The sequence below is a fragment of the Gobio gobio genome (assembly GCF_949357685.1).
Source record: "Gobio gobio genome assembly, chromosome: 16".
Classification (NCBI taxonomy): domain Eukaryota; kingdom Metazoa; phylum Chordata; class Actinopteri; order Cypriniformes; family Gobionidae; genus Gobio; species Gobio gobio.
In genome coordinates this window covers 46,212,825-46,238,315 of record NC_137109.1, presented here as the reverse complement: position 1 = coordinate 46,238,315, position 25,491 = coordinate 46,212,825, and the positions used below count along the sequence as shown (strand labels likewise).

General features: G+C 37.4%; 2 protein-coding genes across 5 annotated transcripts in view; one reads left to right on the top strand and one right to left on the bottom strand.

Annotated features, from left to right (window-relative positions):
• Positions 1-4,987, top strand: part of LOC307139393 (protein RD3) — a 9,366-nt gene extending 4,379 nt beyond the window's left edge. Inside the window, exons 3-4 of one of the 3 annotated variants that reach the window (XR_013818122.1) lie at positions 1,844-2,407; positions 3,772-4,987. Coding sequence is in view for 1 of the 3 variants with exons in the window: in XM_079838351.1 (XP_079694477.1) it covers positions 1,844-2,210 (367 nt within the window). In the remaining 2 variants the exon portion in view is untranslated. Of the gene's footprint in view, positions 1-1,843; positions 3,084-3,771 lie in introns of those variants that run through there. The other 2 variants (XR_013818123.1, XM_079838351.1) reach the window with 2 other exon arrangements.
• Positions 3,977-25,491, bottom strand: stx5a (syntaxin 5A). Of its 2 annotated transcripts, none has more exons than XM_079838346.1 (11): positions 25,383-25,491; positions 24,031-24,280; positions 17,488-17,555; positions 17,305-17,360; positions 16,440-16,510; positions 14,948-15,064; positions 14,684-14,740; positions 10,677-10,758; positions 8,504-8,610; positions 8,275-8,396; positions 3,977-5,918 (listed from the first exon to the last, which is right to left on the bottom strand). In XM_079838346.1, the coding sequence occupies exons 2-11, from the start codon at positions 24,097-24,099 to the stop codon at positions 5,759-5,761; spliced, it is 909 nt and encodes a 302-aa protein (XP_079694472.1). In that variant the 5' UTR covers positions 24,100-24,280; positions 25,383-25,491; the 3' UTR covers positions 3,977-5,758. The 2 variants fall into 2 exon arrangements, with proteins under 2 accessions (XP_079694472.1, XP_079694473.1); XM_079838347.1 differs by having other exon boundaries at positions 25,166-25,482.

Below are 25,491 nucleotides of genomic sequence, written 5' to 3'. Positions count from 1 at the left end.
TACTTTGAATTATATTTGTTATATTTTCCTTTTCATTTGAATTTGAGTTAGTTTTAGACATTTTAAACAGTTTTTAATGTCTATATTAGTGCTGTCAAGTTGATTAATCGCATCTAAAATAAAAGTTTGTTTACATAATATATGTGTGTGTATAATTATTATGTACATTTAAATACACACACATATTTAAAAAGATTAGTTCACTTTAAAATGAACTTACCCCATGTTTTACTCACCCTCAAGCCATCCTAGGTGTATATGACTTTCTTCTTTCAGACGAACATAATCAGAGTTATATTAATAAATATCCTGACGCTTCAAGCTTTATAATGGCAGTGACGGGGCCATTGAGTTTGAAGCTCAAAAAAGTGCATCCATCCATGATAAACGTACTCCACACGACTCCAGGGGGTTAAAAAAGTTTTTTTAAAGAAAAATATCCATATTTAAAACTTTATAAATAAAAATATCTAGCCTCCGCCAGACCACCTTCTGTATTCAACTTATGAAAAAGCGTAGGATGCAAGTGTTTTGAACACTTCGTTACACTTTCTTCTTAAGTTAAATACGGAAGGCGGTCTGGCAGAAGCTATATATTTTACTTTATAAAGTTTTAAATATGGATATTTTTCTAAACCCATCAATTCGCTTCAGAAGGCCTTTATTAACCCCGCAGAGTCGTGTGGAGCACGTTTATCATGGATGGATGTGCTTTTTTGAGTTTCAAACTCAATGGCCCCCATCACTGCCATTATAAAGCTTGAAGCGTCAGGATATTTATTAATATAACTCTGATTAAGTTCATCAGAAAGAAGAAAGTCATATACACCTAGGATGGCTCGAAGGTGAGTAAATCATGGGCTAATTTTCATTTTTAAGTGAACTAATCCTTTAAAAAATATATATACTTAATATAAATTATGTAAATATATACAGTATACACATGCAATTATGTCTTAAATATATACATGAATGTGTGTATTTATATACAAATAATAATTATACACAGTACACATGCATATATTATGTAAACACAAACTTTTATTTTGGATGTGATTAATCAACTTGAAATCACTAGTCTATATATACTTGTCCAATTTGATTTCAGTTCAAGTTTGAACACATTACAATAAGGTCTCATATGTTAACAGTTTATGCATTAGCTAACAATGATATATACATATATACATATATATATATTTAAAGTAGGGCTGTCAAAAGATTAATCGCGATTAATCGCATCCAAAATAAAAGTTTGTGTTTACATAATATATGTGTGTGTACTCTGTTAATTATTATTTGTATATAAATACACACACATTCATGTATATATTTAAGAAATATTTGCATGTATATACTGTATATCCATTTATATAATCTATAATATATATAAATATAAATGTTTTATATATAAAAATAATATTTTTTTCTTAAATACATACATGCTTGTGTGTGTATTTATATTTAAATAATAATTAACAGAGTACACACACATATATTATGTAAACACAAACTTTTATTTTGGATGCGATTAATCTTTTGACAGCCCTAATTTAAAGCATTTATTAATCTTTGTTAACGTTAATAGTTAGTTGATATTAGTAAATGTTGAAATTACCATTGACAAAGATTAATAAATGCTTTAGAAGTATTGTTCATTGTTGTTATCAAATGAAACCTTATTAAAGTGATACCGTTATTTCAGTAAAAGTTCAAATGAAATTCAGAAATGTTTTCTTTTTATCTAGCTGAAATTAAATAAGCTTTAAGTTTGATGTCAAGTAGCCTAACGAGGTTTAGTCATGCAAAACCTCTTAAATGATTTGTATATTTTGTTGCAAAGGTTCCGGAAATTAGTGTCAGAGTTTGAGCCGGAGGTGCCCGAGGTCCCCAAACTGTTTCGGGGCGTCCTACAAAACTGCCTGGATGAGCTTCAGGGAGATGCAGAAACCCAGAATCGGATGAACCGTTGGGAAAAACAGCGCAGCAAGAGCCTTTCCTTTGTCACTTTTCGGTCCAAGTTCCGCACCCTGAACCGCGGCAAGGGAAGCTTCGGTGGTTCCCGCAACAACCTGCAAGAGGAAAACACATGGTCTGATGAGGAGGAGGAGGAAGCAGCCGAACAGGTGAACACCGCCCTGCGCGCCAGGAAGGGCCGGAGTCACAGCATGCCAGAGATCAGCCCTCTTGAGCAGGCCACACAGAGCTGAACAGGAAAGACGGAGGAAAGACGGGGTTGAAGGAAAGAGATTTGAAAAGAAATGCAGCCCGCGAGCTAAGTTGGTGATAAAGGAGGAAGAAAAGAGAAGGCTGCAGTGACAAGAGAAAGGAAGAGATGACAAATGTGATTCTAGGAAGCATCTTGAAAGTGTGTGCTTTCAGATTGTAAGACAAACACTGTTAATTTGTTAAATCACACCAAAGAACACCTGTATAGGCATATGTAAGAAGCCTATAGCCTAGACATTTTTTTTTTTTTTACTTTTTAATGTGCTTAAATATTTTTAATATTTGGATGTGAATATTTGGCGTAAATGTATATTTTCAGATTTTTTTTTTGTCAGGATGAAGTTCACAAAGCCTGTCAAGAGCATGTCCAGGTCATATTTCAGGTCAGGTTATAGCTTTAAAAAATGCATATTTGACAACATATCCATCAATACAGGGTTAATTGTACTGCATATTTAACCCTCTGGGGTTCTTCATTTATGGGTCACACTCAGGACCTTCGGGTTAAAAATGACCCGGAGGGCGGGATTAAGATAAAAAAGATTTGAGTAAAATCAATGAAATATATTTTTGTTCAATATTTTTTCTTTTCTTTTTTGGTGTTTTGAGATAATTTTATGATTTATAATCAATATTTATGCAATAATAATGACCCATTTTTTCCCATTGAATATAATAATTTTTTTTTATATATATATAATTTTTTTATTTTAGCTGCATTTCATTTTAGAGTCAAGCCTAGGCCTCATGAAAGCAATTTTTTAAAATGAGATCGGTGCCATCCGGTGGACACATTGAGCATTTTTATCACGCAATAGCACATTTTTACCACTAGAGTGGATCTAGCGTTTTATAAAAAAAAAAAAAAAATTTGTAGCTTCATCGGAATGGTCTGAAACTTGGTGACTTTATTGGTACTTGGTATATGAACACCCACAAAAATTGGGGAAAGGATTTGAAAAGTCTAAGTGGTCGTAAAAAAAAATAGTCACACTCAGGACCTTCGGGTCAAAAATGACCCTCATAGTAAATGAATGGGAAATTGGCAAAAATATGAAAACACAGAGGTTTTTTGTGAACATCAAGAGTGCAAAACAGGCAAAAAAACTCACACACACACACACACACACACACACACAAATGAACGCGTGCCATTCCAAAAGCTAATTGTGTTTTTGTGTGTGTATTTTGGTCTGTTTTGCACTCTTGATGTTTTAAAGATTCACCCCTTCACTGTTGAGTCCTTTTTTCTGCATCCTGGCTGATTTGTAGATTGCATGCACAAAAAAACTCTGTATTTTCATATTTTTGCCAATTTCCCATTCATTTCCTATGAGGGTCATTTTTGACCCGAAGGTCCTGAATGTGACTATTTTTTTTACGACCACTTAGACTTTTCAAACCCTGTCCCCAATTTTTTTGGGTGTTCATATACCAAGTACCAATAAAGTCACCAAGTTTCAGACCATTCAGATGAAGCTACGAATTACATTTTTTTTAAATAAACGCTTTGGGTCATTTTTGATCCGAAGAACCCCAAAGGGTTAAATAAAAAAATACTGCATTCAGTATTTTATTTTTAATTTCACCCAAAGCATTATTAAAATAACGTCAGCTTAATTTTTTTATGCAGTTCGAAATTTCTTTTGGCATGACCCAGACAGGTTTTTGTCAAGTTTTGTGAGATTCACTCCATAAAACCTTTACAGTCACAGCAACAAAAAAAAGCAACATTAACCAGAAACACTATTTCTCAGATGTGTTTTAATATGTACTGTTTGCTCTTACATTACAACAGTGTTCAGAGATGCAGAACATTCAGCTAAAAAAGCCTGGAAACAGGAGTCTTCATAAAAAGTGCTTATTAAATAATACACTGTACATCGTTCATGAGTTTGATTTGAGTGTGTGTGGGAGAGAGAAAGTCTGTGATTTAGCAAATGAGAGAGTTTGACCTTGAAAATGCTGCTTCTAAGTGAAGACATCTTCTCTTGTTTCATTATTCACAGCTTCACAGCATGAAGGAGCTGATCTTCAGTTCTTTGTGCCATGGCCAGGCCAAAGTTGCTCCTCAAAAAATAAAGGAAACACACCCACCCACCGCTCATTTATCAGAGTACCGATCGCTTTCATTACCAGATCCAGAACAACCAACACGTGAACATTTCTCTGCACTGACCTGGAATTAAACATCCTAATGCGATGAACGAGTTTACAGCTTTTGAACCATCTAGAGTCTCTTTGGGCCCTTTAAACCTCGGTGTAATCTTTTAAAGTCTACACTACTATACAAAAACACCGGTCTTCATTCGCACCTTTTTTATTCCTGCATGGAGCAAAATCATAAGACCAGGCAACTTCCTCCTTGTGTATTTGGCAGAATCAAACTCAATACAAAAACAAGAAACTGAAAGTCTCTAAACTGTATATAATATTCCAGAGCCCATATTTACAGGGCCTGCAATCAGAAGGCATTAACATTAGACGGGAGAATCTCATCAGGAAATGCCAGACTCATATTTCACCACCCACTCAAGAAAATTAAATATACGTTTAGGACCATTAATGTTTTTTTTTTGTTTTTTTGCATTGTGGTGTTATTTTCATGACATCTAAGATAAGAAAAATATATATACACATGATTTATAAATGTACACATGTATTTGCATATTCATAAGACCGTTTTTATAGTATTTATCATGGTAGCATTTGTTGTATTTAATTTGTGCAGTTATTAAATAAATGAATCATGCCATATACAATAATTTTCATTAAACTGTAATTTCTTCACACATTACATTAATGAGAATTTGGAAGGAATCTTTACTTCAATTTCATTTCAAAAGTGCCATAATGGTCCTAGAACAGACATCATTTTCTTTATTAAAAGTTATTGTTCCTTTCAATTTTTGGGGTAAAATATGACCCTGATATTTCTTTGTGAGAATGACCCATACATAGCAAATAATTGCCTGACTGATACAAAAACGGATTAATAGAGATTAATGGGGGAATTATTATTATTATCAGGAGTATTTTATAAAGAGAATCAGGTCACGTTTAATTTGCTGTAAAAATGTTATCGCTGATTACGGATAACACTGCCTGGAAAAACCAACTAAACCAGTTTGAAGAATCAAACCACTTGGGGAAAAGCCTTCTCTTTTAATATGTGATTATTAATAAGAAACGAAGGCTCAAATATTAATGCAGAGGTACATGAAGCTTAAAGAGAACAGAGTGAATCAGAACACCCTCCTCTCGGTCTACACAGTAAATCTCAGTTCCACCTTCATCAGCGCCATCATCCTCTTCCCTCTAGAGTGAGAGAGTCGGACACGGAAAGTCACTCATTCCACCAATGAGCATCAGAACCCCCCCAACCCCCCCAAAAAAAGCCAGAGCTGCGGCCCAGTCCACTTGTATTTGTGTTTTTGCACATTCGCCCATAAGTCCATTGCATGTTCCTCCCTCCTTCAAACCCTTTGGCTCTGTTTCCACCCCTTCTTACACTTAGGGTTGTTCCTTCTCAGGCAAAGAAGACCACAAAGATGATGAAGAAGATGATGAGAACGAGGAAAATCTTGATCATGAGCCAGCGATTGGAGGAGACGGACTGGAAGTACTTCAGGATCTCGCTGTGAGCCATTTCCACATTCAGCTGGGTGTCCTCCACATTGGCATCGATCCTAGTGGTCAACAAGAAACATGAATAGTTCGTGATTTTACAGCATTTGACAACTACATCAAAATTAAATACATAATCTTAAATGCTTTCACTTTTTATATTGTAATACAGTAGCCTGGATGCCAGCCGAACTTAGCCCCGCCCACAACATTTGACGTCGGGAAGTTCGGTCTGGACTTGATCCGTTGTGGAGCAACTATGCTCGAACCAAACCTGTTCGGACCAATGCAATTATCAGGGCGGGCTTTATACGATGATGGACAGATGATCAACAGTAACGTAATCATGCACGTCATCAAAGAGCCAATTGCTACTCAAAACCCACCCAAATTGCTACTCAAAACTATCCCAATTGCTACTCAAAACCCACCCAAATCGCTACTCAAAACTATCCCAATTGCTACTCAAAACTATCCCAATTGCTACTCAAAACTATCCCAATTGCTACTCAAAACCCACCCAATTGCTACTCAAAACCCGCCCAATTGCTACTCAAAACCCGCCCAATTGCTACTCAAAACCCGCCCAATTGCTACTCAAAACCCGCCCAATTGCTACTCAAAACCCGCCCAATTGCTACTCAAAACCCGCCCAATTGCTACTCAAAACCCGCCCAATTGCTACTCAAAACCCGCCCAATTGCTACTCAAAACCCACCCAATTGCTACTCAAAACCCACCCAATTGCTACTCAAAACCCGCCCAATTGCTACTCAAAACCCGCCCAATTGCTACTCAAAACCCGCCCAATTGCTACTCAAAACTATCCCAATTGCTACTCAAAACCCACCCAAATCGCTACTCAAAACTATCCCAATTGCTACTCAAAACTATCCCAATTGCTACTCAAAACTATCCCAATTGCTACTCAAAACCCACCCAATTGCTACTCAAAACCCACCCAATTGCTACTCAAAACCCGCCCAATTGCTACTCAAAACCCGCCCAATTGCTACTCAAAACCCGCCCAATTGCTACTCAAAACCCGCCCAATTGCTACTCAAAACTATCCCAATTGCTACTCAAAACCCGCCCAATTGCTACTCAAAACCCACCCAATTGCTACTCAAAACCCGCCCAATTGCTACTCAAAACCCGCCCAATTGCTACTCAAAACCCGCCCAATTGCTACTCAAAACCCACCCAATTGCTACTCAAAACCCGCCCAATTGCTACTCAAAACCCGCCCAATTGCTACTCAAAACCCGCCCAATTGCTACTCAAAACCCGCCCAATTGCTACTCAAAACCCGCCCAATTGCTACTCAAAACCCGCCCAATTGCTACTCAAAACCCACCCAATTGCTACTCAAAACCCGCCCAATTGCTACTCAAAACCCGCCCAATTGCTACTCAAAACCCGCCCAATTGCTACTCAAAACCCACCCAATTGCTACTCAAAACCCACCCAATTGCTACTCAAAACCCACCCAATTGCTACTCAAAACCCGCCCAATTGCTACTCAAAACCCGCCCAATTGCTACTCAAAACCCGCCCAATTGCTACTCAAAACCCACCCAATTGCTACTCAAAACCCACCCAATTGCTACTAAAAACTAGCCCAAAACAAGCCCAATAGCTTCCCGGAGGGGGCTTCTCTGGAAAATAATGGCGTTTGGGGGGTAAAATGTATGTTTTTTGCCTGCTAAAATTCGCATTCCTGGGTCGAAATATCACGCTTCAACCCGCGGACATGGAAAAACAGCCTGCAGGAAAACCGCGGACTTGGCAACACTGTGCAGTTGATTTCTATATGTTGACATTTGAACACTAATGTTATGCGTCGCTCCATTGCTCTGATTGGTTGTAGGTCTATCCAATTGAGGTCTTTCCTGGTTCGGTTGAAACACCCCATAATCACAGCCCAACGGAGCAGTATCAGACTCATATTCTGACTAGAATTGAGTATGACAACGTCAGGCTAGTATTGCAGTATTTTTTCAGTAGTTTCACTATAAGAAATTATTCTATAGTTATTAGCAAAAATTGCTAAAAACGATGTAAAATTTTCCTAAAAATAAGGGATACAATTCCTTTTGTTTTTGGGGTGAAATGTCACCTGGACATGTTTATCATGTTCTTAACTAAAAGAAAATGCATTTCCCCTGTAGAGGCAAATTTAAGTGCTACAACAATCATCAGTCTTAAAATGCTGAAAATAAATAAATAAAATGGACATTTTAAATAATAATATCCCATTTTATTATGCAGAAAATATATATTTATGACACATTTATGCTGACTTTAAGACAGTGTAAAGTGTTTGTGTGGTTTGTACAGCATGTATCTGCAGTCCTACTGTACGGTCTGTGGCTTTGCAGTATACAGATTCATATGGTGTGCATGTGTTTGTCTGACCTTTGAATCGTCTCCTCCTGCTCTTTGACCATGTGTGCCAGTTGCTGAAAGATGGAGCCCAACTCCACGATGGTGCTCTCGATGTTCTGCATGGTGTCCGATCGGCTCTGGATATACGAGTCCTACGCAAACACAACAAAGGGACATTTGATCATGAAATCAGACATTCAACATTTGTCCTCCATGCAAACTTTCAGCTACAGAAGCATTTCCTCTGGGAGACAGATACCTGTTCGTCGATGAGCTGCAGCTGAAGAGGGTTTGCTCTAGAGTCCATGTCGATGGCCACCTCTCCTCCCAGACTCCTGGACTCATCCTGCATCAGAACTGAGCTATCTGCAAGAGGCAAGAGATTCAAAACACAACGAAATACAAAATAAAGGCATTAAGAGTGTCTACAAAACCAAAGAATTTGAGGAACGAGACAGAGAGAAAAATTCTGTTTTCTAAATTATAAATGTATATAATAACAATTAATCTATAAAAATAATAATAGTTTAGTGAAATGTTATTATAATAATTTATTGAGTTTTTATTCGCTTAAAATGTTTGGTCGCGGTTTGTATTATACCATCATATGTGTTCCTTCATATTTAGTTATGATTAATTTATCATGTAGAAAATATTAACACAGAATGAGAAAATGTGTCCAAAACATTCCTGCTGGTCGCATTGGTAGTGAATGAGTGCATCTGCACATCCCAACACAATAAACAATAAACTATAATTTTGCACTAACCAGGGTTCCCACTCTTTCATGAACACCAAAGATTCAAGGACTTTTTAAAGCACCTTTTATTTTAAATCAAGCACAATAAATACGATAAAGGTGGGTGTGGGACTGCCAATCTGCACAGTATATCAAACACCTACTGTACCTGTGTCTATCATTACTGCAGTAATGCTAAGGCATATACTGACAACTAAATAGGGGCATGTGACTTTTAAAATCCAATGAGGAAAAAGGCTGGTAGAGTGTGCAAGAGAGGGAGCGAGTTTTAACAAGAGATGCAGTTTGCAGCTCTTATTCCTGCTTTTAACATTTATTTCACACTGGTTTTAGTTTTCTTTTTTATAATTCATTACTTCATTAAAACATCAAAATATAGAGATAATATTGTATATGTTAATTTTCCAATTAAATGAAAAGATATGGACACGTTAATTGTTAGGCATAAAAAATATGCAAAATTATTTATTAATCACCTGTACATGGTATCTTTTAAAAAAATCTATTTTATTTGCACAGGGTGATATCAGTGTATATGGAAAGTTTCCTAAACCATAAAATGACTGTAAAAAAAGGACTTTCCTTTATATTAATACAAATACAACTTTATATTTATATTAATTAGGGCTGTCAAAAGATTAATCGCGATTAATCGCATCCAAAATAAAAGTTTGTGTTTACATAATATATGTGTGTACTCTGTTAATTATTATTTATATTTATAAATACACACACAAGCATGTATATATTTAAGAAAAAAATATTTTTATATACAAAACATTTATATTTATATATATTATAGATTATATAAATGTATATACAGTATATACACATGCAAATATTTCTTAAATATATACATGAATGTGTGTGTATTTATATACAAATAATAATTAACAGAGTACACACACATATATTATGTAAACACAAACTTTTATTTTGGATGCGATTAATCGTGATAAATCTTTTGACAGCCCTAATATTAATATATGAATACAACTTAATATTCTAGATATATTATTCTACATTTTTTAAAAGCACATTAGCTTCTTATCGATCCATCAGTTAACATTTACAACTCTGTGTGTAAGCGGTGTAAAAATATGGGTTAATATGCATTAGTCTGAACAAACCAACTGATGCGCTGATAATGCAATTTCACTCTTTGACAGTAGATGGCGCTTATTGAACAGCAGAAATATATTGTTTTCCCCGGTAACCTCTGTAAACAAAGTAGTGCTGCGCTTATAAACACTACCTTATTAAGCGTTATTCGTTGGATCTTTGATAAACCAATTTTTATGTAGCTCAAAACTGAGCCAAGCATCGCTGAATTTGCACTTCCCTGGCACTAAAAGCTCCATGTTATGTGCTCATTATGCAGAGCTGCCTGCATGTGATCCCGATCCATCTGCTCAAAATTTTCAGGTTTTTCCCGCTTCCTCCCAAATCAGTAGCGCTGTTTTTTTCTGGCTTTGGCAGCGCATAAAGGCCAATTTTTGTAATAGCACCATGCTACTCTAACAAAATTGGTTCATGCTTAATTCAAGCACTTTCAAGGACCTATGTTTGTTTTCAAGTACTTTCCAGGCCTTGAACCCATGTGTCTGAAATTCAAGTACATTCAAGAAGCGTGGGAACCCTGACTAACTGAAATTAAAAAGAGATGACATACTGAAGTTATTGGCGAGCAGAGGAGAGGCCGAGACAGGAGCCTGGGAGAAATGCTCTCTTCTGCTGCGCTGCTGCTTTAGATTCTAAACACACAACAGGACAGACACACATCCGTTAAAAACAATGGACTAAATGTGTTTTTGTTTGGAATACAACTTGATTAAACAAAAGAAAACAGATAGTTTGAAAATCAATGGAACAACAAATGGTTTCACAGGACCATAATGCACAGTAGGGCTGGGTATTATTGACACAAATTTCACAATTCGATTCCGATTCACAAGCTTGCAATTCGATTCGATATGATTCAATATCAATTATTTTGGATATGCATGAGGTACAATACATGGCAAATTTTCTAGAGGAAAACAAATCTCTGACCACGGTGTCAGTGCTCGTCTACATAGAGACCGCGATGAAGTGGGTGTGTGAGACCTAGCGAATAAGATCTGAATGAACATATTTATTTATTTGTATTAAATATTTTAAATTGTAATTTTTTCATTGACAATCCTTCCACTGTTTATGTAACGCTGTTAAAGGTGAACTATGTAGGATTTTTGCAGTAAAACATCCAGAAACCACTAGGCCAGTGTTATATATTTTGTTCAGTTGAGTACTTAGAATATCCCAAATTTTTCCAACTATTTGTAAATCGTGAGAAATTGCTATTTTAACCAAGAAACCGGGACGTGTGAGCTATGCGTGTGAGGGAGTCGCCTGTCGATTGCATCATATCTGCGTCACCCTCGGTTTCCGGTTTTATTCAGTGAAACACTTTACTCTCACTGCAGTGTGAACAAGTGTCATAGCAGCCGCCGAGCGAACGTCATAACTTCCTTTTCAACACACTCAGATATATCTAATACGATAAACAGAGTTGCGTTACCTCATATACTCATGACTGGAAAAGAGGAAGTGGCGCCGGCAACCGTGTCATAATAAAAGTCCCGCCGGCGACTATGCCATAACAGTCCCGCTCTTCAATCGCTCCTGCGGCCTTGCTCAGCTCCACAACACTCGCTCCTGCTCTGCTTCAGACTACAGTAATGTTAATAATCGCATACATGAACATGATTTCTGCCCCGAGTCCTATCCTGACTGTTTTCCACCGGCTGTGAGGTGAAGACCACATGTCCCAAGATTCTGCGCTCAAACGTGGCGTCATCAAACTACGCCTTTGTTTTGAACAGGCGACCTCTAGTGGACGGAAAAGTTACATAGTGTAGCTTTAACGTATTACTGCTTAAGATTAATTAACACTGTTACATTTCTTTAAGGCAGTTACTGCGCATTCATTCATATATTTATTACTGCTGTCATGAAAGTTAACAATGATTTTATTACAAATAAAATAAAAAAAAATGGTTATTGTAGTTTAACCATGGTATTTGTAGTAAAACTAATACAAATGGTAGTCAATCCACGAAAAACTACTACATTCTTACTATAATAAAACCATGGTTAACTTTCATAAGGGTGTTTATAAGTCAAATTCATGAAAAAATTTAAATTCAACAGGTAGGAAATATGATTATGAAGACTAGCAGTAGACTGCGGCAGGTTAGAAATTGATTTATTATTCAGAATGCATATTTGGAAGGGAACATTTCAGCAAGCTGACGATATGAGACGTAAACATCCTCAGTTTGGAAATGCATAGGTCTAACGTTACAACAGACAATGCGTATTAATTTAAAAGAAGGACCTTCTTCCCGCCCTGTGTCAGTGTCAGGGAAAGGTCAAATCTGAGGTAAGGATGTCATTATTTAGTATTAGAGCACCGCATCGATGCAGCAACAGATTCAGACACCAGTTTTGATTGCGTCGCGATGGGACCGGAAGTAGCGGTGCCCTGCTTTACGTACCGGAAATAGGATATATAATAAAGGCCTATTACATAATCATATTCCTACTCCAATTCGTTTGTTTGTTTTTTTAAAATATAAACATTTAAATGGTGGCTGTCATGCATTAATATTGAAGAACATTAAAATGTATAATGAACATGTAATGTGGTGCATATATTTAGCAAAATGCTCCTTTCTAGAGTTATTTTTTCTAGCTTACTATCAAGTTTATGGACACTGGATATGGTTTTTCTGAGGTAAATGTGATGTTACATGACATTGTTCACAAGCTGTTTTACTGACGTCTTTCCACGGTTGAAACTGATTGAGCGATTTCATGTGACATGATACGGATTTCAGTAAGTTGTACTCTATCTTTTAACACACTTCAGGGCTCCAGACTAACTTTTTTCACTAGGAGCACAGTGACCCCCAACTGAGAATTTTAGGGGCATAACCAGAAAATTTAGGGGGCGCACACCGTAAATCAACATGCTAACGAAATCTACAAATTTCCACTGTATTACTAATAAATGCTTTGATAACAGGGCTCCAGACTAACATTTGAGAGCAGTGGCACTAGCGCCACTAAGTTCTACAGATGGTGGCGCTGGAGGAAAATGTATCATAAGGTTAATTTAATCTTAATATTACTATTGTTTTGCATTGTTTTGTTAATAAGTGCAGTTTCTAATAATATTGCATGTTTGTTTTTTTGGAAATTTAACAGCGGAGCTTGAATTGTCATGCTGAAAAAATTTACTTTTATTTACAACCGTAATGTGCAAAAACCAAATTTTTATAAGGAAAATTGTAATATTCCACTCTTATTAAATGTACTATTGTTCTTCTATAGTATCATACTGAACTAAAAGGAACACTCTCTACTTGGTTTCTGTGTAATCCAGTCACAATTAGAAGAAAAGTTTTTTTTGTGACTTCCTTCTTTTTTCCATATATTAAGGAGTGGAAATTTCTAACAAGTCAAATAAGTGCCATAAAGTGGCCAGCACTTTTAAACTTTTAGTTTTACAAATCATCACACTAAAAATAATATTAAAATTGGATAATATTTAGAGCTCAAAAGTGCTGGAAAAAGTGTGAAACACTTGAAAAGTGCTTGCATTTATTTCACTCTCAAAAGGTTGTACGAACCCTGAGATGAATAATTAGAAAAAACAGTTGTCTATTTCTTCCACAATACTATGGGGTGTTACTACATTAAATCCATGGTGATTGTTTATGATTTGTGGACTGAAACCCCTGAATGTTTCTCCTGGTCTCCACGTCAGCTCTGTTTGCTCTGATATCTGTGGTTTATAACAGAGAATTCTGCACCAAACGCTTCCCACTAGGTCTCGCAGTAGCAATGTTATTAATACCGTGGTGAATTCAAATGCGTTCTCACTGGATCTCCCAGCGCTGTTTAGTAACGGTGTCGCGTGATCGAGATCGGCCCATGTATGAGCGCTGCGATGTCTATTATTGCTCCGAGCTGATAAATGGTCCGCGCAGCACAGCTCAAACGAGTAGCGCTGTTCCGTTCCGCTTTCGTTTAACAGAAATGGCAGCTCTTATCAGTTGACCTCCAACCAAATTCAGTCGCACCAGTAGGAAAAAAGGTTGCAAAATGCGACCATTTAGTCGCAGTCTGGAACCCTGCACTTTCAGATGCTCATTCATGTTTATTTGTGCTGTAACTGGTATTAAAGCGGATGAGCTCCGCGCTACCTCTTCTCTTGAGCTGAGCTGCGCCAGAGCGATCTCACGCCACAGCGCCAAAAAGGTATGGATGTTTTTGAATTTCGTAATAAAAAGGACATAATATGAATTATTTGAAATCTGATACTGTCAATATCAATAGTAACAAAGCACAAAGATTATTGCGATTTTTTGGGATGGGAGGCGTTACAATGTTCTGTTCATTCATCAACTGAAAACAGGATTTAAGAATCAATAATAATTTTTTTATAAAAATGAGAATCGATTAAAATCGAGAAATCAATATTTTTTACCCAGCCCTAATGCACAGTAAAAACATTTAGTGCATTTTTCCTTTCAGAAAGAGCATGTTGAAATATTTAAAAGCCTAACAATTGCTTGACACAGAATTGATAATAAAAAAGCAGCACGGGTCATAAAGCAAAGGAAAACTCACCTCTGTTCTCACTTCCAAGACTGACTTGAAATCATTTGACATTGATGCCAGCTTTGACTGCAACACAAACATTCCCAGATAAGAGTTTACATCATACTACTATATTGTGGCAGGAAAATGAAAGGTGTGTTGGCTAGTCAAGTGATTTTATATCAATCCAAACAAGATCCTCCACCCCTACTGTCTACAGCAAGTGATATGAGAGACTTCCTGGAGAGTCTCAAATATCTTTGCACTGGAGAAATACCAGATATAAGATTGTACCTGCAGGGAGACAACAATTGTGTTGGAATGTGTCTGGATGTGGCGGCCATTTTGCCCACTGCGGGATCGCACAAGGTCTTGCAGCTGCGCTATCTGCTTATTCAGACTGGTGATGTCCTGATGAGAGACAGAGAGAGAGAGAGAGAGAGAGAGAGAGAGAGAGAGAGAGAGAGAGAGAGAGAGAGAGAGAGAGACAGCATATGAGATCACTGCAAGAGGTTTGCTTTTCACAATATGGTTGTTTGCTAAAGGATTCTGGTAAACACGGATACATACACTACTATAGGCAACTTCAACATCAATGCAAAGTGACATAAGCAAGTACTGAGATTCATATGAATACAATTTCATATGATGGTTAGTAGGGCTGGGCAAAAAAGTTAGATTTTTAGATTAATCTTTTTTTTTTATTGTGGTCGATTGAAAATCGTTTCTCAAAGGCCACAAATCATTTTTTTCCCCATATTTATTTCCGCAAACATTGAATATCAGATTAACGTAAATCTAATTACTACTCTTATCCACTAGATTTCACTCTCTTATTTGCCTTGCGCGATGTTACAAAGGAGCGAGAGGCGCGCCTGTCATTCATTCATTCATTCAGTGGTTAAATGGCGGCTTCCGGTGCGTTGTCGACGTTTGTAATGCAGAGGTGAAATGCTACAAATCTGCAAGACAATTTGATGAGACATCACCCAGACGTTGCAACACTCCCACAGCCGAGCACACAACCGCTAAACATAGATCACATACATGCCAATGCTTGCCTTGCATTATGATCATTGTATATACTGTTCTTGAGCGTTCACTTAAGCACGTACGTTAGCCATTAGACATATTCAAATCAACTGAGTCAATAGACAGCGCAGCACCAATCATTCCAAACTAATAGCTTATATTATAAACAGATTTCCTCAAATAAAAGTTAGTCCACATAATTCAGCACGTTAAGGTATTGTTGTTCGTTACCACGGCAACTACTTGTGTCCAAGTATGAACGCGCTTCTCGTGTAACTGCATACATGATGGGCGGCAAAATCCCAAGAAAAGCTTGTCGTGTGGGCGAATGAAAATCATCCAATATCCTTTTTATGTTTAGAATAAATATATCAAAATATCCATAAAAACTAAATTGTATAAAATACTTCTCAGATAAATTTTTTAGAATAAAGTTGAAATCAAAATTGTATTGTATTTATAGAGGTGGGTTCTGTTTTAATGTAGCCGAGTGTACCTAAAATAAAAAGAGTTTAATATACAGGTTTGTGGCTCTTCATTTATTTTTAATTACCCACTTGTAAACTTATGTTCACTGTTCTTTTTTATAAATAAAGTATTTGTATTAAATCTATATTCACTGAGTTGAATCGAAAATCGAATCGAAATTGAATCGATTTAAGAGCTTGAGAATCAAAATCGAATCAAATTGGAACATCTGCATCCATACCCAGCTCTAATGGTTAGGGAGAAGGACAACACTGACACCACTAACCTGTTTAATGATGTACGTTAGCTCCTCAATCTCCACTCCTTTATCATCGAACAAAGACTTCCTCTTGGCCACTAGAAGTGAGGGGAGAATAAAAATTCATATTGAGAGCAGACTTGTTGCCGTCTCTACAGTTACAACAACATCAGTTTAAACCTCAATGTAATGTAACAGTTAGCAAGAAAAAATGTATTGCAGACAATAATCTTAGTCGAAATGAAATTCAAACTATTCAAAAGTTTGGAGTGAGCAAGATTTGTTTTTAAAGAAATGAATACTTATTCAGCAAGAATGCATTAAATTAATCAAGTGACCATAAAGACATTTGCAATATCACAAATTAAGTATATTATGTATAGCTCAACTTGTTCTTCAAAGAATCCTGATAAAATGCTTTTCTGTCAGTTTCAACTAAAAATATTAAGCAGCACAACTTTTTTCAACATTGATAGTAGTAGTAAATGTGTCTTGAGCAGCAAATCATCATATGAGAATGATTTCAGAAGGATCATGTGACACTGAAGACTGGAGTAATGATGCTGAAAATTCAGCTTTACATCAGAGGAATAAATTACACTTTAAAATACATTAAAGTAAAAAAAAACTTGTCTTAAATTGTAATAATATTTCACAATATTATATAATAATTCTTATATAGTAAATGCAGCCTTGGTGAGCATAAAAACATTTATAAAATCTTACTGACCCCATACTTTTCAAATGGCAGATTATTTTAACGATCAGTAATTCTAAGTCAATCACATTATACCAGGGACATGCCAAATAACCATGGACAAGCGTCAGAACTATTAAAATACACATTCTTCCACCACCAACAAGAAAATAAGAGCAGTCTGATGTTACTTACAAATTGTAAGCTTTTCAAGCTTTGCAAATGTGTTGCTCAAGTCTTTCCCAATTCTCCTGTTACAGAGAAACAAAACAAGATTTCAGGGGGCAAAGATTCGAGGAAACCGGACAAGACACAGTAGCTCTGAAGCGAAAACACACTGGGCAAAGATCAAAGACAAACATGGATCTGAACTCTTACTTGGCCATGAGAGTGAAGTCACTGCGCTGTTTAAGGGCATTAATGACAGGTTTAGCATGAGACCCATTCTGAAAAGACAGAACAAGAAAAATTGGTACATGTGAAAATATTAATAACATATCAAGTAGAAAATTAAGTTTAGCCAATAACAGAAGGTGCGATATGATATAAAGAGATTAAAAAAAATGTTACTTCCATGAAGCACAAAAGGAGGGCTTAAGGCCCAGATATACTTCAATTTCCGTGTCTGGACGCAGCTCACACACAGCTTTCAAAGTATACTCAACCACGGATGAATGCGGATGGCTAAGTTCCACATATATGCAGTAGGGCTGTCACTTTTGAAAAAAAATCCTGTTCGATTTTTGAGACACAAGTGTTCATTGAATCGATTCTAAAATCGATTTTAAATGACGTTTTCATTTTCAACGCTAAATATAGCCTACGCCAATCCACGGACAACTAACAGGCATTAGGATGAAAGTAAAGAGGGCGCTTGAGACGCACAAGTCAGCAATATTTCTGATGATTTATTTTGTGCACAATGACAAACAGGAGTGCAACATTCTGGGGAAAAAAAACATTAAGCAGAGTGGACTGCCATAAGGTCAAAGAAAAACATTAGCTACAGGCTTTAACATGGCTGTGTTTACGATTATAAATTCCACAACAACAACAAAAAAATTGTAGCCCATGAAAAGAGGTTGATAATAAAGCAAAAAAATGTACTAGCCTACACTGAATGTGAAGTTCATGTGGATAATAACTTAACGTAATTATTCAACCGTTCAAAATGAAACTTTGAATGAACTTAGCTTGCGAACAGGCCATGTGTTTTTTTAATTGACCGTAACCGACACTTAAGCTATGCGGGCGTTACTGATGAAACGTGCAAATAAGGCTCTATTACAAATTATTGGACAGGAAAACAAGTCTATCAACATTTTCGGGGTCCAGAGCAGAGCGTTTTTTATTCACTATATGTCCAGCTGTTGAGAAGACGCGCTCCGACCGCACTGATGTTCCAGGGACACTCAGGTACTTCATTGCCAGCTGCGCAAGGTGGGGTATTTCGAACTGCCAATCTTCCACCCCAAAAGCAGGTCGCTGTCAGCTGGCAAAGGTGGTTGGTTCCTTTTCATAAATCAACATCTCCTGTAAGAGGTCGCTTTCAACGTCATTCACTCTTTCGTAGCCCCTAAGGGCATTTCGGGTTGAGCGAGCGGCGCTGAGAGGAATGTGAAAGCTGCTCTCGCTTCTGGAGGAAATAGCGCTCATTCTTTTCTACGCACACAGCATTGTCACAATATGAACACATGCAAGTTTTAAAAACATATTTCAACATATTAATAATACCTGTTAATAACTTTTTTATTTGTTTAATTCGTTCAACAATAATAGTGTACATGTTTGGTTAAAATCGATTCCCTATTTTCGTTTTCGAAACTTGTGTTGGTTGGTCCGATTGATTGTGCAATCGATTTTCGAACGTAAAGTGACAGCCCTAATATGCAGTACAATTGTTGTGGCTCTTCTGTTTTTCTTGTGCATGCACTGTTGTACATGTACAAAGTATACCAAAGTATATGGTGCAAGTTGTCTGGCTATCACCAGACCAAGCTCAGTTTAAGATAGAACATTGGTCTGGGGAGCCTGCTCTGTATTTTCTACTGCACAAGAGGCGTGATAAACGAGCATAAATTAAATGACACTGTACGCAATTGGATAGTCCTTCGACCAATCAGACCACTAGAGGCGTGATCATCAACAGGCAACAACCCATCGCTTCTCTATCCGTCAACGTGTTAAACCCGCCAATAGCGCGCCAGGTGGATAAGCCAGTCTGTGATTGGTTCCCACAAAATTGTAACAGAAGCAGTAGAAATTAATGTACAGGTTTCCAGACTGAGTTGCAGGGCGAAATCAAATCGCCGGCAGATCAGGCTGGGTTTACCAAGTCTACAGTGCAAGAATACAAAGAATACTTTGGGCTTTAGACAGAAAGTCCAAGCTTCTGCTTTCAATTCAAGAAAAGTGGATGGTGATTTATATTGCTTTTATATAGCTTGCATTGAGCTTTATTTGAAGCATAGCAGTTTAAATCACGGTTTAGTTTTATGCCTGGTTTCACAGACAAGGCTGAAATGCATGTTTGAGCAGTAATGTTTTTCTCTAAGGCGCATTCATAGAAGCTATGTCAAAATTGAACTAAGGCCTACACCTGTCTTTAAAGGGATAGTTCAACCAAAAAAGAAATTTCTGCCATTTATTACTCACCCTCATGTCGTTCCAAACCCGAAAGCGTTCATCTTCAGAACACAAATTAAGATCTTTTTGATGAAATCTGAGAGCTCTCTGACCCCTCCATAGACAGCTACGCAACTGACAGCCCACATTTTCTGAAGAGACGATCACTTTATATTCACGTATAAATATTGATCAGCGAAACATAAACAGAAGCTCAACTGAACCTGCTCGAAGTGCGAGAACAAACCTCATTGGTTCTTGAGGAAGCTCAAACGTGCTGTGAAACATAAGAATGAACATCACTGGTTCTCACACGTCAAGCGAACATGCTTGAACTGATGTGTGAGTTGATGAATGTTTATATGTGAATTAAAGGAACATCTGTGTAATATCATTGCACCTGTGCACTCATGGTACAGCAGCAAAGTTCCTTGATTATTACACAGGAAGGAGAGTATAGTTTCTAGCCATATTGGCCTAGAAACTCGCAACTTTTCACTTTCCTTAGTACACGATGTAACTACAGAAGAGTCAAGTTTTAAATAGGAAAAATATCGAAACTCAACTGTTTAACTCTAGGGGAGTTGGAAAATGAGCCTATTTTCAAAAATAGTGGAGTGTTCCTTTAAAGCCTAAATGAAATCTATTCATCATAAACCCTATTCGCACGGGATTGACCTCTAGCAATTTGTAATAATTGCGGAGTTTGTCTGTTATCTTAATCCTGTGCGAATCGGCCATGTCTGTAATTTGTAAAGTAAAAATTTCCCGCTGTGATAATATTAGTCCTGTGCGAATCACCATCTCTGTGATTTGGCGGGTCGTATATCATTTTTGCAAGTTTTCTGTTTCTTGTGCGCATTTTTATTCATATTTGGCGAAGAATGGAGGCTGCATTCATAACACGCAGCGCTATAAATGCCTGTGCGGCTGTGCACATTATACTTTCACTTTAGAATTAGAGCAAATTTGGGAGCGAATTGCTTTAAAGGCGTGTTCAATATTATTCTTAATGAAAAACACAAAAACAGAGCAGTTTAATGACAAGCTTGCTTAAATGGGCACTTTCACATTTAGCTTTGAAACCAAATCTTCCGCCGTCATATTGTCAGCTCCTCACTCTCGTGATAAATGAAATCTGATTCCTGCTGCTGGTCTGTGCTCACTTCAGTTTTTAAATGTAACGTCTGTTCTCTAACTGAACTAAATTATTTTTTTTTACTATAAAAAATCAAAACGATGGTGGAAAAAATGATGTAACCGGTGTAACACCGACTATCGCAACAAGCCTAGATAACATAGCAGCACGCGATAAGGAACTGTTGTTTATGATCTATCATACCCCTTTTCCACCAAAGCAGAGCCAGAGCTAGATCGGAGCCAGAGCCTAGTTTCAAATCGGTTCTTTGTGTTTCCACACACAAAGCCCCAGCTCCGAGCCAGGAAAAGTGGTTCTTAAGTAGCACCAAAACATTGCTGGGCTAGAACAGGGCTAGAAGTAAGAACCGATTACGTCAGGCGCTGGGGGCGGGGTCAACAAGACCAACACAAACTTTAGATCCACCATTTTTGAAATAGCAGCTAATGGAGCTAGCAGCTGCTGTTCGTTTGTAATCTCCGTCTATACAAATTACGGCGACCTACATGAATGCGTTGGATTCGCTGTGTTTTCGTTGTGTTTTGATGCCGATGTAGGATTGTAAAGCCATGTGAATCAATAGTAACGCAACGTTTGCATTGTTGATGGAAGGCTTGTTCGCAGCGGTGCTGTGCAGAGACCGATCGCCGTATGATAACGAGTCCAGCGAGAGCACATGACTCCTTATGCTTTTGATTCACTCATGCGTTTTTTTTTTATATCATACGTGGATCGGTTTGCGCAGTGACGATGCATCTCGAACAAGCCTGGTGTGTGTGTGTTTCCTGCTGCCCAGGGTGGCCAGGTTTTCACAACAAACCCGCCCAATTGCTACTCAAAACAAGCCCAATCGCGTTCCAGGGGGGGATTCCCCAGTAAAATCACATTTGGGGGTAAAATATGTGTTTTTTGGCACTAAAATTCGCATTCCCGGGGCTAAATATCACATAATTGGGGTCGCTTCATCCCGCGGACATGAAAAAACAGCCCGCGGCAAAACCACATACTTGGCAACATTGCCGCTGCCTCGCTAGCGTTGCTGAGAGAGATGAGACGTATACAGTGACGTAAGACATGGCTCTGTTGTGGCTCTCAGCCCGTGGAAAAGCAAACCGGTTCTTAGAAGGCTCCTCAGTCGAACCAACTATGAACCGGGACTAGCTCTGGCTCTGAATTAGCTCTAGCACTGCCTTGGTGGAAAAGGGGTATCATACAGCTATATCTATAATGAAAAAACATTTACAGGTCTTGACATCAAATACGAGTAAAAACACAAGCTTTGCTTATCCTTATATTAGGGATGCTCCGATCGATTGGTATCGACCGATAATCATATTTTATGACTTGATCGCTACTCACTAACTTGGCCGATAGCAATTTGATGACGTCATCACGTGAGAGCGTACATGACGTGTGGGGTAGTAGCAAATATTCAAGCGAGAGCTTTGAAGGCCGAAGTGGAGAAGGGTTCCATGCGAACAGCAGTTGAACACGGGTCAGTCGGTCCTAATGGGCGAACGCCGTTCGGAAGTATCGATATACAGTAGATTGAAACGAACGCATCTGAAAAATTGTAGAGTACGCAGAGTGAGCTGATGCAGGGAAAGTGCATGATACAATTTGTCCTAAACATGACACATGCTTTATATTAAGGGCTTTAAAATAACTGGTTAGATATTGTTAACACGTATAGTTTAAAGCAGCTTGTCCTGAGAGATACTTGATATATTCCTGACAGACAGATAAATACCTGCTGTGTTTAATGCGTTTGAAATGTGTGCTTTCCTCAGTGCATAACTTACATTTCACAGAGATATTCTCCATCTGTAAATGTTAGAAAGTCATGCAAATATGTCAATTTTGCTGTCAGGAGATGAAGAGCCTTCTGCATGTGAATTCCGCGAGTGCCGCCACGTGCATCCCCGCCTAACAGACGGTGCGCAATAGAACGCAATAATTCTGACTAAAATATACATATTTCTAAAATATTTGTTGTTGGACAATAAATGTGCCATATGTAGAATTTTAAACCTTCAAGTACGTATATTTTTATGAAAGTGACCATTATACTTGGGTAATCAAACATAGGCTAATATGCTTTTGTTTTTATTTTCATTTTTAGTTCAGTGAATTAAAAAACAAAATTATTAATACATGCCTACATTGCATTCACTGTTTTTGTTTATAGCCTTCAATATCAACATTGGGCAGGATGTGAAATAACATTTTTATTAAAATAAATACAGATTTTTTTTTTTTATCCAAATAGAAAAACCTAGAAAAAGCAGCCCTGTTAAAGTATCCTGATATGCAGAAACCCCATTTTAAAGGCATATTAAAACGTTCACTGTATAAAGAATAATTGTAGTGATTATTTAGTACCCTGTTAAAACAATAGTTACATTACATTAAATAATTACCATAAAAATGTAACAAAAATATAATAAAGGCAACATGTGTTTTTTTTTTCCTCTGAAAAAAAGGTTAACAGTAATCAGAGAGCTTACAAATCAGTGAAGCATTGAAATCGGGATTGGTATCGGCTGATCACCATGACAAGAAATTGGTACTCAGTATCGGCAGCAAAAATCCTGATCGGAGCATCCCTACCTTATATTATTAGGGGTAATTTCTAAATCACACTAGGTCCCCAGATAATACTAATCCCGTGCGAATAGGGCTATATAAAGCAATTGTGTTTTTTTCCGATAATTTTGGACTAAACTGCTCAATTCATATTAGTTTTACAAACTCTTTGTGAAGTTTTTGAAGCATCTAAGTGGTAGTTGCACAGCTGTCAATGGAGGGACAGAAAAGGTCTGAAGATGAACTAAAGTCTAATGGGTTTGAAACGACATGAAAGTGAGTAATTATTGAAAATCTCTTTAAATGTATGCCCTGTCTGTGAAACCAGGCCTTGATGTATAGAAAATAGCAGCTCACATCCCGCCTAGCATTTCTGTTTCCTGACATAAAGAAAAGTGTCAGTAAATGACGACAGAATATAAATTTTTTTTAGGTGAACTATCCCTTAAAAAAAAATTCAAATAAAGTATACAGTAATTTCTCCTCTGATATGATCTGCAGCAGGTTACACATGGTTTTAAGCATCTGTGGACTCAATATCCCCACTGTAGCTGTAGTTTATATGGTCATACCTGTAACTGTCTCCCTTGCAGTGACTTGCAAGCCGACTGGAACTCAATTGTGCGGTCCCGACACGTCATGATAATGCTGCAGAAGCTTTTCCCCTCAACGATATCAGGATGTACGTGTGACAGTGAGTCTATAGTGTATCCAGCTGCTGTGAAACTGTCCACTGGAGTTATGATGTGGTCAAAGCAAACACCTCAGACTTCACTAAGAGCTTGGCAGAGCTGACTGTTCTTCAGCGACTCCGCACACCATCTGAGGATCACAGAATGATTCAATCAATCACCTGAACTTTGGTTGTTGTTGCTGAGAAGAAACTACAGTGTTCTAGAAAGTATTTGGAGTATGGATAATATTGAGTTTGATAACAAAATAATGCACAAGCTTTTTATTGAACTTATTTACTTTTTTAACCACTTGGTGTCTGCCAAGTTGTTGTTTTTTAAGGATGTATGAAGTTCCCCCTGCACTTTGATATGTTGTCAAACATAATTAATCCATGTAATTAATAATTTTGAGCTGAATATGACATTGATTATTCTCATTAACATTGATTAAACCTGTGTGTGTGTGTGTGTGTGTGAAAACATTACCAAGCCAAATGTTTCAAAGAAATGACATTCCCTCAGGGTGTTTTCAAAACTAAATTGTGATCCTATCGGCATTTAGTTTTTGTTTCACAGAAGGGACTTACCAAATATATTTTTATATAATAAAAAACACAGCAATAAAGATAAGATCCTAAAGTGTTACAGGAGATATACAATAGGGTCAAAGCTACATTTCAAGCAAATCCCATTCTCTGTGTAAGTATTGCCTTCACATTGTTACTGAGAAGTATGAAGTATGTTGTCTTTCACTCTCACATCCATAAATACTTAACAGACAGACAGAAGGATCTACTAATACTAATGGAAATACCTCAGCTTGCACTTCTTTATTATATTAATAAAGAAAACCACTCTAGATAATGTCTAAAAACAACCCGTCCATCAGTCAGAGGAGCAGAGGTAAACTGAACTCACATGTTATCGGATTATAGGCCACCTAGAATATTCTGGCTCCACAGGCAGACGTGGAATAACACAAATCAATAAAACACTACTCATTCTCCGAGATATATTAAAAACTTTCACTTACATTTTTAAAAACTAATTATATCTCTAAAGGTGTTTACAGGTTTGTTTATGTCTGTACAGTGACTGACACCGTCTTCGGTCCAGCAGTACGCAGTTCTCCGAGGGCTAATTGGCCAGAAACTCGACAATTTCGCTCTTAATTTAAACCATAGTAACTCATAATTAACATAAACCACTAGCTAACATATTCCTGCCGTTATTAACAATCGTTTACCCACGGTTATTGTGCCATTTCGTCGTTTTTTCCAGTATTCCCGGCTTGTCGATGTTAGGGAGGTCGGTGTTTTACTTCCAGTCCTGACCGCTTCCGGTGTGCGTAACGTCACT